The sequence below is a fragment of the Microcaecilia unicolor genome, chromosome 7 (genome assembly GCF_901765095.1).
Source record: "Microcaecilia unicolor chromosome 7, aMicUni1.1, whole genome shotgun sequence".
In the NCBI taxonomy this organism is placed as follows: domain Eukaryota; kingdom Metazoa; phylum Chordata; class Amphibia; order Gymnophiona; family Siphonopidae; genus Microcaecilia; species Microcaecilia unicolor.
The window spans coordinates 212,832,283-212,847,411 of record NC_044037.1 but is presented as its reverse complement, the minus strand read 5'-3'; the positions used below and the strand labels follow the sequence as shown (position 1 = coordinate 212,847,411).

Genomic DNA, 15,129 nt, shown 5'->3' with positions numbered 1-15,129 from the left:
TGGAAGGAAAAATAAATTCTTACCTGATAATTTTCTTTCCATTAGTCCCAACAGATCAATCCAGAGCCCCCCCCCCCCCCCTGGGTTTACTGTCTGCGGTTTTGTTGTGGTTGGTTAGTTTTTGGAGGGGTTCCGTTCCTTCATTTGATTAAAAAAATTAAATAAATAAATATAGAAGTGGTGGAAGTATGTTGGGCAATTGGCCTGACAATGTCAGGACAGTTTTCTATTGTTTTCATTCCACTGCTTTGGTATCGTTCATACTAAGGTTCAGTTGGCTGCACATGTCCACATATAGCAAACCTCGGAGGTTCTCTCTATCTCCACCTGCTGGTAGAGGGACACAACCCACAAGTCTCTGGATTGATCTGTTGGGACTAATGGAAAGAAAATTATCAGATAAGAATTAATTTGTCTTTCAAAATAGGTAAATATGCTACTGTATTCTCAAAATGGCTTGCAGGCCATTTTGTTAAAAAAAAAAAAAAGTTTCACCCGTTTCCAACATTTCCACTTGGGGGTGTGATGGCACAACTGTGCGAAGGCATAACTGTCACACCAGCAAAGGCCTCATTTCAACATATGTGAGCCTCAGGTAGCAGGAATAATTGTATATCATGCCAACAAGAAAAGGTAACCAGAACTTACAGCTGCCTTCCTTTGTATGGCTCTTTATAATATAAAAATTGGTATAGAGTGGCTTGGAGCTGTTTTATATATACTTGGACCCATTGCCTCATAGTCTTTCCTCACTAGATCTGGGTGGTGCCCCCTTCTATTCCTCCTGATGGAATGGACCTGATGCATCCTCTGTGTGAATCGCTGTATGCTCCTTGCTTACTGCAAAAGAAAGGGGGTGCCACCTACTATAGTTTTATATATACTTGGATCCATTGCCTATCTACCATCCCCTGATTATTGGGGGCCGATCACACATATCAAGCCTGTAACCCTGTAAGTCAATTTAATTCGTATTGTACTAAGATGAAATAGCACCACACATCTTCATTGGTCACAATTTCCATATATAAAGCTCTCCAATATTTAAATTTTGGAGCGCTTTATATATTGAAATTGGGACCAGTGAAAATATGTGGTGCTAGTTTATCTTAGTACAAAATGAATTAAATTATTCAAACACAATCTGGTCCACAAACATCTTTTTCTTAATACTTGTTGATCATTGATAGCCACAGTGAGACACGTTTGTTCTTTGATATATTTTTCCTGTACCGATTGTCAGATCGTTAATTTTGGACCGTATTGAATTGGTAGAACTTAGAAGCCTGTAATCCTGGCATGACACAGTGCCTGCCTGTGCCAATGGACATTAATTCATGGCTGTGGGTTATGTATGTGATTGGCCCAGCTGGCAGCCCAAAGTTACCTAATGCCCCCTAGTACCATCTTGCCCAGCTGGGAGTTAACTTCCCTACTGGGCTCTTGGTACTCAGATACCATCCCCCTGTTGAATGAGACTTATCCAGACCAGTGTTCCGTCTAAACTGAGTACGTGAGTGATCGCTCATAGAAACCGGGAGCATCGCTCACGCAGCGTCAATGTTCGCTCACTGTCTCCAGATTGGTGTTCAGCCGCCTTGCGCCATGCTGACTGTGACATGCAGTCTTCCTGCTTCTGGCAGAGGAGATCGTGCAAGTGCTGCCTTGCTTTCCTCCTTCCTACAGCGAGTGACCAGACAATTGTAGCCGGTAGAGGAGAGTGTCACAAGTGCTGAGTAAGTGTATGAATGGGCTTGCTCTGAGCTTTTCCTCCCTCCAACACCCCCCCCCCCCCTTGTAAACTCTTGCTTTCATGCTGTGCTTTTTCTGCAAACTGACTGTTATGGAGTAAGTATATGAATGGGCTTGCTTTCCTCCCTACTGCAGTGACAAGACATTTGAAAATTTTACTAAAATACTGAATTTTACAGATATTGAAGTTTCCTAAGAGTGATTTGATTCCTCTTTTGGAATACTAAGTAGTACTATAGAGAGGTACTTAGGGTTCCTTCAGAAACTATTCCCCCAATCACCAGGGATTTCTATTTACCTTTTAAAAATAAATAAAACTACATTTTGTCCTTAAATAACTCAGGAGGACCCTTACCCCCACCTGCAGATAGCTTGGGAGGACACCTCTCTCCCCCTGCACTCTTTTTTTTTTTGGCTGTTGGGCTATTTTTGGCGCTCACTCAGAAATAAATTTGCACGAAACGGGTCGCTCCTTAGAGGGAACACTGATCCAGACCCCTGAAGTTCCATTTTGATCCAGACACAACAACTGCTGAGGTCTAGGAGAACCACTCCAGTGGCTGACTGCACTATCCCTGCCACTGGGACCTGGCAGTGCTAGCCAGTTGTCGCTCTTTACTCCCACGTGTTGAGTTACTGCTACGTGACATTTTTTTCTAATGTTCAAATGGCCTTTTGCACATATGGCTTTGGTCGTCTTATTTCCTTTGCTCCTGAACTCCTGCAGATCACTCCCAGTATCTCTCCCCCTTCCCCCCCTCAGGGGTTATTCCTGTCCCCACTTTCCCTAAGGCTGATACTGCTCTAGCACTTACAGAGGTTCCAGCTGGGATCCTGTGCTGCTTCATGTTCTGTCCAGGGCCTTTTTTTCCCCCAGCTCCTGGGCTGTCTTCCTGGGCTCCAGTCCTCACATCCTCCACACTTAGGCTCACATCTACTATGTTTGCTGCAGGTACCTGGGCCAGAGATATTTGTGGACCAGCTCCCCTCTCCATATTCCCTTATTGTACTCTGGCGCCTGGCCTTTTCCCCTCCTGTGGCACTAGGCTGCTGTCTCCTTCTCATTTGTACTGTGCTTCAGCCTCCAACGCTACCTAACAGCCCACGGACTCTGAACGTATATCAACAGCCAAGAAGGAGCAAAGCAAATGTCTCATGCATGCAACACCTCATGCTCCCAAGCTCTGCCTGCATTGCTGCATCGTACTACCATCCCCAATCCACAGATCAGCCATGATGTTTAAAGCTGCAAATTCCTCCTGTCACCTCTCCCCCCCACACCTCAGCATCGACACATTTTTAAAATTATTTATTTATAAACACAATGCTTAAGAGCAACTAATTTAGCATGTACAGAACAAAATTTTTCTGTATCAAAATATAATACCAATATAACCATGTCCTTTTCTTCTTTATTTCATGAACACAAAGTGATAATATGTTGAAGATCATGTTGTTCCTCTTCTCCTTCTCCCCTGCCCTCAGCAACCAGTGCCGAAGCTTGGGCCCTCAACCTCGTTAAGCCCTGGTGGCTCAGACTGGCTGGACTGCCTCAAAAAGAGCTAGTTTACTAATGCTGTTAATACACATCATTTTATTTTAAGAAGACTTAAATTGCATAAAATGGGGCCCGTGGTAAATAATAGAGATGGGTGTTTGTTTGCAATGATATGGGAAATGTCAATCACATGTTGTTGTATGTTATCAAATAAAAACGAGCAGGAAAACACAAACATTTACATTTTATCGTTTGCTGATAATAGTGCGCACTGTTTGCAAAGAAGGTGCCCATTGCAAATTTGCAAACCACTGCAGGTGCAAGCGTAGTGTGCCTTCTTTGTACATTGTATGTCTTCTTTCAAAAGAGTGCATGCTCAATGACTGCTTCCGTGATGAAAAAGTGGCAAAATGAAAAAGAATATAACAACATTCTGGAAACAACATGAAACAAAAAATGTTTTGGGCTGTCCATCCCTAGTAAATAATGTGCATTCACACCTAACGCATTACCACACTAAATTGAGCCCAAAATCTGATAAGACTGAAATAGGCTCATGGTGGAAACTTACTACTGAAGAAATCTCCATTTACAAGCAGTTTGTCTCTTGTAGGCTAGGTTAAATGCTAGAGTAAATTCCTTTTGAATGTAGATTTCTTTATTAATTATTTCTCCAGCTGAAAGAAATGAGGACACAAGATTTGAGCCATTATTTTCAGTATCCTTTTTTTTTCCTTTGTATTAGTAAGTGAATTATGCTGTACTGACTTCTTTTTCCTTTTAACAAGTTTTGTTTTGTAGGACGTGTCTTGTCATGCTGTTTGATTAAATCATTCAGTTGATATTACTTGGGGAAACTTCCAAGCCAAAAGATTTAATCCTCTTGATTGGCTGGAGCTGCCTATTTCTTTACATCCTATTTTCTCCATGCTGATGGTGCAGTGAACATTTGGCAGACTATTATCTTTGTTTTCTTCAAGGTTACCCATATTCTAAATGTGGCATATGGCGTGGAAAACATTTTTCCTAACCTCTTTGTGTACAAGAGCATTGCTGTACTAGATCTGCCTGAAATAAACATCACATCTTATTTCCCAGAATGCTTTGACTTTATTGAGCAAGCAAAAGTTCAGGTAGGTACCATGCATTGAATTGGTTGATTATATAAATACACTGCATACTTAAGGGCCCTTTTTACTAAGCTGCGTTAAGCACTAAAGCACGCACATTTTTTTTTCAGTGGCCGTGCTAATGCTAATATTGGTGCGTCCAGAAAATTAAATAATTGTAAGGCCAAATTTACAGCCTCGTTAGAAATGGGCTTAGCATGCGGGAAAGTTGAGATGTACTAAGTTCATTTTTACTAGTGCAGCTTAATTAAAGGACCCCTTAATATTTCTTGGTAATCATTAAGGAAGATATCTTAAATCAGCCATTTCGGTATTGCTTTCAGAGGTGATTTTTAGTAGGTTGACACATACAGTATACCTGGATGCCACTGTGTAGTTTTAGTGCTCACCTGTTAGCTTCTCTATAGTGTAAACCAGAGATTCTCAACCCAGTCCTCGGAACACACCTAACAAGTCGGGTTTTAAGGATATCCACAATGAATAAGCATGAGAGAAATTTGCATGCACTGTGTCCATTGCATGCCAATCTATCTCATGCGTATGCATATTCATTATGGGTGTCCTGAAAACCTGACTGACTAGGTGTGTCTTGGGGACAAAGATGCCAATTCCACTCGTTTCCAGCAAAATTGGGCTGGTTCCCGTCGCCCCCCCCCCCCCCCCCCCCCCCCCCATGGTATTTTTCGAACACTGCGGGTCGCAGGCCTATTGGGCAGTTTTTACCGCCGCTGCCACAGGTTGGGCATGTTTCTTTTGGTGACTTCTATTGGACCAATAGAAGCCCTGCAAAGGCGGGCTGCAGGCTTCCTTAAATGCCTGTGTTGCCCGGAAGACGGTCTTTTTTTGCATCACACTTGTGAGGACTGGGTTGAGAACCCCTGGTGTAAACTGATAGGAAAGATGGTTAGAAAGAATACCCATGCATTGAGCTGTGCATTTGGGCGCTGGGCTAAGAGTTCGGTGTAGGGTTTCCTAATGCATACTAAAAGAAAAAAAAAACTTTCTCTGCTACAGTAAGCAAATTGAATACAAATGGGGTCTGCACAAAACATGCTCTAATATGGGAGAGCACACCAGATGCATACGTACACTGGTGTGTATTGGGGCTGCAGCAGCTAGATTTTGGCACACAAGAAAGCTGTCGACGCCCAGAGTTGTATCCACCTACATCTGTGCATTTGCTAGAATACTATTCTGGTACATACAGTTTTGCTGTACTATTTATTTTGCAGAATATTCTTCAAGTTGCATGCTCATACACCATGTCAACAGTCCAACATTTATTTCAGTCTCCTGCCCCTTTTGCTTCTCTTCAAGGAAACCAGAAAAAGTTGAGTGCCCAGTATGCTCAGGGTAAAGAGAATGGCTAGCATAAAATCCTCATTAGTACTGACTGCAGAAGAACAAGCTTACACTTTTTCTCCTCAGGGCTTGCATTAAAACCTCAGCACTCAACCTTTGGGTCTTCTGAACCTTTTTCAACATCTGCAGTGAATACCTAAATGTGCTATGTGCTGATGTTTTTCTTAGACTTTATGCACAGTTAGCTCATGCCCAAAACTCCTTTACAAATTGTGCACTAAAGCCAAGCTAACTGTGTACCAAGTTTAATGCACTTTGTTTCATCATCCCCTAAATTTGGTGTTATAACCTTTGTGGTTTTAATTTCTTCTCTCCTAGGTCTTCAGCAGTATTCTGAAATTAACCTTTCCCAGTCTTTGTCCAGTATCATCTTTATTTTCTTATTGAAAGACTTGTTAATAGCATTAAACACATAACACACTATGATGTGATAATATTGCAAACCTGACAGCAACTCCAGTAGTTGGGATGTATGTCCAGTGCCAGGCAGACTTCTATGGTTTTGTGCCCTGAAAATGGCAAGGACAGATAAAGAATATACGTTGTATTGCATCACATGCTATGAGTTTCTTATTGGGCAGACTGGATGGACCGTGCAGGCATTTATCTGCTGTCATCAACTCCTACTGCACTTCTAACAGGTTTATTTCAGAAAGTGTCCTGTCAGCCCTCTTGGTGTACATTACAGTGCTTGATTAGTGGCTCTGAAACTATCCAGACCAGTGTTATTTTTCTTTTTATGATTGTGGTGTACATCTGGGATGTACCATTAGACCTGTGAGCACCTGCTTTTATGGGCTTTTAAGGTGTTTACAGTTCATAACCGTTAATGTTTGTATTTAGCTACTTTTAAGAAATTTAAATATAGATGTGTAAGATATATATAAAAAAATTTTTAATGGAGAGCAGGGTTTTAGAATGTTATTACTAGACTAACCTCCTCACTCCCCCCCCCCCCCCCCCCCGCTCAAATCCTCAGGTAGGATTGTACCCCGATTTCCACAATCTCTGGTGCTGCCTACCTCATAATGCATTCCACTTTCTTCATGCTGTTGGCTCCTCTTGTTCTCTAAAAATCCTTAGAGGGGGCCTCTGCTCTTCCCATCCTTATCTTCCCGCCAGTTGCTGATAGCCGCATTCTTCTCCCATTGGCTTTAGCTCCTGGCCTCTATTTCTGGGCCTGAGCCTTGCTGAACATTTTTTTTTTATAATTTAGACACCAGCCCAAAACTTTTAGGAGGACATCTTGGGGTCCTTTTACTAAGGTGTGCTGAAAAATGGCCTGCGGTAGTGTAGACGTGTATTTTGGGCGTGTGCAGAATTATTTTTCACTGCACCTGTAAAAAATGCATTTTTTAAAATTTTTGCCGAAAATGGATGTGTGGCAAAATTAAAATTGCCGCACGTCCATGTTGGGTCTGAGACCTTACCGCCAGCCATTGGCCTAGCAGTAAAAGTCTCACACAGTAACTGGGTGGTAATGGTTTATGCGTGTAAAATACCAATTACCACCCGGTTTTTGCCTTGCGCCAGAAAATATAAATTATTTTCCGGTGTGCGTAGCAGACAACGTCAAAAATAAAATTACCACAAGGGCCACACTGTAGCTGGGCAGCAACTCAAAATTGTCGCACATTGGGCGTGAGTAGGCACCTACGCCCCTTTTTGACCTTAAACTTTTTTGCATTTAGTTTTATTAGGTATGTTTCACACAAGCGAGAGCACTTTTCAGTGAGGCATTTCCATCTTTCTGTCAGTACACAGTAAGGTATGAACATTCTTGACTGTAGACCCTTACAGAGGCAGGATGTGGATGTAGAGCGATGGCTGAATGCCAGTATTGCTATTGCTGTTACCGCTGCTGCAGATACTCTTGCTGTTAGATTCTGAAGAAGTGCCAGCAGGGGAGCTGCAAGAGCAGTGACTATCCATGACCTGCCACTGTACTCAGCTCTTCATTTTGTGAACTGGAACAGAGCTAACTAAATGCATGACTGTGTACTATTTTTACCATGCGCTTGTCAAACTTTTGTTTTTCTTTTGCTCAATTAGACCTTGGGAGTCTTTTATAAAGATTAGCATGTTGTCTGCCCAGGGCTTTTTTTGAGGGGGTACTGAGTACCGGCACCTTTTCCATTGTCTGCTAAAATTGACCCATGGACCCCAAGTTTTAAAGAAAGAGCTCAGGCTCTACACACCAATTCTGCCTTCTTATAGATTCTGTGACAGGTTGCAGGGGGCCTGGCTATTGTGGGGTTTTTTGCAAAACCAAGCATGCACGGGGGAGGGGTGAACTACCCTTGGAAAGTGTTGCCAACTGCCAGGCCGCAGGGTTTGGGGAATCTCACCAGCTAAAGCAGCGGACAGTGCCATAGTTTTGAGGCCCATGGAAAGCACTGCTGACTTCCAGGCCACAGGTGGCGATCTGCTTCTGCTGGTGAGGCCTGGGGATCCCTACCAGCTTAGATATTTGGGGGTTGGGGCTAGGTGTTGCTTCTGCCCTGGTTAGCCAACCAGAGTTTCTGAGGTAGGCCTGGGGAGAACACTGCATTGGATTAGGCGGAGTGAGAGAGTTTTCGTTTCAGATGCAAATGCACGGGCATTTTCGGCCTAAACTGAGAACATGGCCGAATCAGAATTTCAGGCTGGATTTGGTCAGCCTTTATGTTACATGTATTTATTACTGAACAGCATTATAGAATTATTATGCAGGAGGCAACACAACAGTACTAGCCAAATTTTTGAAATGAAGTGAATGCCAGTGCTACTGAAATTACACATTACAAGCCATCTATTCCAGACTCTAGCACACCACAGTAAATACTGGCATTTACATGTGTATGTCACTATTAACATTTATAAATACCCATACAACAGTGTTTCCCAAGTAGGTCTTGAAGTACCCCCCTGCCAGTCAGGTTTTCAGGATATTCACAATGAATATGCATGAACTTGATTTGCATATACTGCCTCCATTATTTGCAAATCTCTTTCATGCGTATTCATTAAGGTTACCCAGAGAACCTGACTGGCAAGGGGCTACTCCAGGACTGGCTTGTGAAACAGTGCCCTACAAATCTAAAACATAGGTTCTTAACCCAGTCCCAGTCAGGTTTTCAGGATACCTACACGGTATATGCATGAGAAACTTGCATTACTACCTCCCTTGTATGCAGATCTTCTCTCATTCACATTCATTGTAGATATTATAAAAGCCTGACTTGCTAGGTGTGTCTTGAGGACTGGGTTGAGAACCCGTGCTCTAGAATGACTTTCCTTGTCTCTTATTTTAATTAACTTTTTACATATTTTGCAGTTGACATACTACTGCAAGGTGTCCTTAGTTGCTGGCACTTACAGTTACTAAGTTGTTTTCTAAGAGCAGCTAGAAACACAATTTATAATTGGATGTCTGATAAAATGACTGTTTGTTTTCTCTTCAAGGATGGTGTGGTACTTGTTCACTGCAATGCAGGAGTTTCTCGTGCAGCATCCGTTGTCATTGGTTTCTTGATGCACACAGAAGGACTTAGTTTTGCTGAAGCTTTTTCCTTAGTGAAAAATGCGAGACCTGCTGTCTGTCCAAACCCTGGCTTCATGGAGCAACTTCGCAAGTATCATCACTGCAGCAACAGCTAAGCAGATGGAAGCACCATATGCCTTAATAGAAGCAACTGCTTAGTGCAATATTATGTTCTTGAAATTTGTGTTACGCCTTGATTTAAAAATGCCTGATATGCTGAAAAGCTGGTTTCAGGTTATTTTAATTGTTCCTGTAAAAATCATCACATGAACGTGGTTCTTAAAGATCATTTTTAAGTCGGCACATTGAAAGCAATTCCAAGTCTGAGTCATGGATGGTGATGCAGACCCTCATTGAGGGTGAAGGAATATGGCATCTGCTAACACCGAACAGTCTTTACATCTTTCCATTCCAAAATGTAAGATTTTAAGTAACTGTTTATCTGGAGTTGGAGTTAGGTTACTTGCTTTCCAAATCTGAGCGCGAGGCAAGTTGCATGCAGGTATTCAATTTAAACTTAGTACAGAAGATGACAGAGGGTTAGGTGGCTTGTTCAAAGCCACAATAAGTGGGGAAAAAAGGATTTGAACCTGTGCTGCAGGCAGCTACCCTAACCGCTAGGCTACCTTTCTACACACCCAACAGTTGCAGGTCTGAAACATGCCAAAAGATTCCATATCTAGACTGTTTCCATTAGATAGTCTTCAGACTGGCAGATACCAGCACTGACCCAAACATGATGATTTGAGTTGATCAGTCTCCTCCCTTAGGACAAGATACTGCCTCACTGTCATGTTGTTTTAGTCTCTTCCATTTTAGAGGTGAAATCCGGAAGGGAGCTTTTCTATCAGTCTTGAAGATATGCTTTCTATTGGTTACCATAACACCCCCTGGCAGGCACATAGCAACAATACACGCCTCATAGCGATACATAAAACAAGGTCATACCTAAATGTTTGCATGGTATGTTGTGCTCTTTTTTGTGAATTGTGACTTCTTATGTTTTTTTACAGTATAATGTGGGTTTGTTGTTTGGTTTTTTTTGTTGTACTTTTTTTCAAAATGGATTTAACAGCTTGTGAAGACTTGAAATGATTTTGTTGATCCAAAAAGGAAGATCAATATTACATTTTAGTTGGAAGTAGAGAATAAATCAATATATGTTAATTTAATATATATTGTTTATGGCAATGGCCATTATGAGATTACTGCCCCATATTCAGAGCTCCTCTAGAATGTGCCTTCTATTGTGGAGGGTCCTCTGGGAGGTTTTGGCACACTTATCTGCAGGTTAGGGAGACATGGCTATTCCCTAGCTAATGGATGCACATGTGGTGAGAGTCATGTGTTTTGAACGTTGTAGGTATTTTTAAAGCCTGTTTTTCAGTTCTAATGTTCTATCTGCTCTGGATACTTCATAGCAGCTAGGGCAATTATCTGCTCATGTCCACTGTCAAGATCACAAGCACCATTAATTAAAGTTCAAGAGCAGATCCAGTAGTAATGCTGTCTGGTTGTAGTTCTAGTTTTGTTCAGCAAATTTTTGCCTCTTTCCCAGCATGTGCTGATGAATGAACACTTGTTCCTTCTGTTTATTTATTTATTTGTTACATTTGTATCCCACATTTTCCCACCTTTTGCAGGCTCAATGTGGCTTACATGGTACCGTAAAGGCGTTCACCCAGTCTGGTAAAGAACAAATGCTTGTCCAAGTTTAGGATGGAAAAACAACTGTAGACAATTGATCTTTGTACTTCAACATATCTGGTTCTATTACGGCTGGTATATTGTGCCTGGAGACCTGTGCTACTAACCCTGTTTGCTTAATCTTTAAGACCCATTGTTTATTTAACTCTTGGGAATCTTGACCTACTCTGATCCTTATCAGGTAGCTTGTGGTCAAAGAGGATTTTTTAAAAACTAGCTTTTATTAAAAATCTGTTGATGGGGCTAGTTCAAAAACTCCACAGATCTCGCTATAGAAGTATGGGAACTGTAAGCGGAGTGATTTCATTAATAGTATTTCCTTTAATAGTAGTTGTTGATCAGTTCTCAGTTTTTTGTGTTGGGTTATTGCTCCTTCCTCTTCTCCTAGCTGTTTATACATACCTTCACTCTTAAGTCAAAGAGAGAGGACAAAAGCTATTCTGATGTCATCTAACAAGCTTTTTGTTGCAGAATTGTTCTGCTAAGTGATGATCACTGGAACTATAAGGCTTCTAATTGTGTACAAACAGTAAGGGGGTCATTTACTGTGCATAATCTACCATAGGGCCCACTGCAACAAATAGGGCCAATGACTAATGGTGAGGTGGCAACAAAGTGTGTTGTTACCTGTGGACCATAAGTATCTCTCAGGTTCAGGCTAAATCTATGGCCTAAGGAGTTTAAGAGTAGTTGGTGGACTTTCTGTCAGACTAAACAAGTTCTACAGCGCTCCTATGATTGTTACTTTTTCCTAGGTGTTTTGCCCTCTATATGTACAGAACGCAGTGAAGTTATATGATTACCACTCACATGGACTCCTGAAGCAGGCCTTTGTGGACGAAACATGATTTTGTGTCAAGTCCAATTTTACTTTGAATAAAAACTTCTGATTTGAACTCTTTGAGTCCATTGGACCTTGCTTGTGCTACATCATCTTTCGTGTCACCTCTGCTGTGTTTGCTCATCAGACTAAGAGTGCAGACAGGGAATCTTACTAAATCTTATTAAGAATGACAAATTGTCTTTCAGATGCAAAGTCTCGCACATCTTAGCAACCAATAGGGAGATTTCTCCCACTAAACATGGTACTGTACTTTAGAGCCTAGTTTGTTCTGGGTATGAAACATACAGTCCCTTGGAGTAGTTGCTAAATGAACTACAGTGCAACAGTTGCAGCACCACAGCAGCTAAGTAGCCCATGTGTCTTATTTCTCCTGTGTGTTGTTTTGACACTGTTTGAATATAGTTATGCGATGATTATATGAGGGCTGAGATGATTGAGCTAGTCAGGCATATTCCCAACAAGTGTATTGTCTGATGCAGTACAATCAGTCACATCTCTTCTATTTAATTTATTTATTTAAAATATTTATTACCTGCACAATCTGACAGTACTTTGCAAACAAATCGACATATATAAGATCACACAATAAAAATACATATATCGCACATATTCAAAACTTGAGTACATAAAATATATCAAACCACACCTTTACAATGCTCTAAATCTTACTAATATTCTATGATCTTACCCATTCCATTTACTTCTCAAACTAACCTCCAAAGGCCTGTTGGAATAGATAGTTGTCAGGTCTCATTTGAAATCTGCACAATTTCATGATACTCTTAATGCTGGTGGTAATTCATTCCATAATGTAGAACCCATGTCTTTGAGCATTGAGGACCTATTTTCTTCAAGTTTGATCATTTTAAAAGATGGAATTTCAAATAAATAAGCATTAGAAGACCTGACTGTCCTAGCGGGCTGATATATCTGCAATAATGTAGCAATGATAGGTGAAGCTAAATTACTTAGCATCTTCAACACTACTAATAAATGTTTAATGCAATTCTTTTAGTACTGGTGTGATGTGACAAAACCGCGGAAAACCTAGGACAGTTCTTGCAGCCGCATTTTGAATTAGGGCTTTAATGATTTCTTATTCAGTCCCACCAATAAACTACTGTAGGTGGTGGAGCTTTGTTTTCCTTTTGATATGAGTGATTTGGGGGGGGGGGGGGGGGAATCTCTGGGGGCTAAGAAGCCTTGAGTATAGAAATTAAAAAAAAAAAAAAAAGGTTGTGAGCTTCTACATACCCACTCTTACATAGCCCACAGAAGGTTCTGTCTATCTGGAACAGTTCTGCACAAGACAAAGTAAACAAGAATTATTCCTAACAAAACCCTAACTCCAGTGCTCAAATCAATGTAAGGGATTCATTATTTCTCTCAATGGCTTTTAGCAGCAGGATTAAAGACTCTTAAGGGTACTTCCCTCCCCCCCCCCCTTCTTGATATTTAAAATTTTTGAGTAACTAACAAAGCTCAAATAAATGTACTTAAGCCAGGCAGCTTTCATTTTCTTTATTTCAAGCCAAACTGAGTTTGATCCCAAAATAGTGGCCATCTGTGAGGATCTTTAATTGGTATCTGAAGTTTGAGTCTTTTGGAATGGTCATTCTGAGTTGAAAGACTAAACAAACAAAAAAATGTCTATTTTTTTTCCTGCTGCAATTATAATGTTCTCTCTCTATATATCTATATATGAAACTGGTTACAGTGGAAATTATTATTTGAAGAGAATTTGGGGGACCACAAGGTGTTCCTTCATAGTGGCTGTATGGTCGGATCGCAGACTATTTTTCTACCAATTGGCTAGCTATTTCCTGTTAATACTTATTTACATTTTGGATTTGTGCGCTTCTTTATTTGAATACAGTATTGGTTTATTTTTCCTGAGAAGTTCAAGCCAAGATAGGGGCAGCCATAGCGAGGGTCTGCTAGAACTAACAGAAAAGGCTGGTAAAACAGTTATCTGGTAAGTTTGGGTAAAAACAAACCTCCTTTCCTCTTAGACTTGGGCGCCTCTGCCCTATTTGACGACTTCCATCAAATCTGAATCAGGTAGGAAAGGATTACAGACTGCTTTCTCAGTTTCTATCTGTCCTGGAGCTGCTTCCAACTTTCCACATTATCCCACAGTTTCTGCTGGAATCTACTACTCTTTCTGGGAGGGTCCACTGCATATTCATTATCAAGCCAGCTACTCTCCATCAACTTCTCGCCTTGCTCCCAGCTGCTATTCAGCCCTGGGGGGCCAGTATTCAGAACTCTGGCAATGTAGGGAACAGCACATAAAATAACTTCACAATGCTCAACGCTAATATGCAAATTATATGCACGCTGTTAGCGTTGAGCATTGGGAAGTTAAGGGGGTGGAACGTGCCTGGTGCATGTGCACAAGAGCTGTGCAATGAGAACAGATCTTGTACGTATGCTTGGTCAGAACTAGAGGCTGGAGATGGTGACATCAGGGATGGTATCACTCGGACAAATATTTAAAAAGAAATGGAAGCTTTTGGGCTAACTTCCTGAGCAAACCTGAAAGCTCTGCAAGCAGCTATCTTTTTCACACTTGTCATTTTTAGCTGCCTCCCCCCCCCCCCCCCCCCCAAACTTGTTATTCTTCTGCAGTGGGCTTTTTGTATAAACGGTAGTGGCATGGGCTTTCATCTACTTGGAAGACAAACTGACAGAGGGAGATTCAGCAGCAGTCCTCTCTTTCAAACCTTTACTGCCATCTCTGAGCTGGCTGTAAGTTTTCTGTGGTAAGGGCACCGGCTACTTCTGTGCTGCTGTTTTGAGCATTGGAGCGGGATACAAGATATCAATTGGGTACATTTACATGAGATTTGTGGCCATCTTTGGCATGGATGTTATTTCCCATGCTTGTGGCGTCAACATTCTGCGCATCCTAGCACTGGCGTTAGGATTCCGATAATTGGCCCTTGTATTAGGCTAATATTGCTCCCTGTATACTGGCTGAGCTGCTTGAACATGTTTGTTCACTGCTCTCACTGCACATGTTTATTCACCCTTTATTACAGTCAGTACCAGTGTTCCCTCTAAGGAGCGACCTGCTGCGGGCAAACTATTTTTCAAGTGAGTGCTAAAAATAGCCTGACATCAAAAAAGAATGGGGGAATGCCCCCAGCTATCTGCATGGTCCATCTGTAAAAAGTCAAAAGCTGTTCCAGTTGGATTGGCAGTGCCTTAAAAGGTGGAGGACAAAAGATTGATTGATTGATTGATTGATTTACACTTATCTGACAGCCTCTCATATGTAGACGTGGATGGGCATAATCGAATGGGGCGC

General features: G+C 41.5%; 1 protein-coding gene across 5 annotated transcripts in view; it reads left to right on the top strand.

Annotated features, from left to right (window-relative positions):
• Positions 1-11,924, top strand: part of DUSP19 (dual specificity phosphatase 19) — a 67,784-nt gene extending 55,860 nt beyond the window's left edge. For all 5 annotated transcript variants that reach the window (XM_030209717.1, XM_030209716.1, XM_030209719.1 and 2 more), the window contains exons 4-5: positions 4,231-4,383; positions 9,187-11,924. In XM_030209717.1, coding sequence (XP_030065577.1) covers positions 4,231-4,383; positions 9,187-9,381 — 348 coding nt within the window. In that variant the 3' untranslated portion in view covers positions 9,382-11,924. The remainder of the gene's footprint in view (positions 1-4,230; positions 4,384-9,186) is intronic.
• The last annotated feature ends 3,205 nt before the right edge of the window (positions 11,925-15,129 follow it).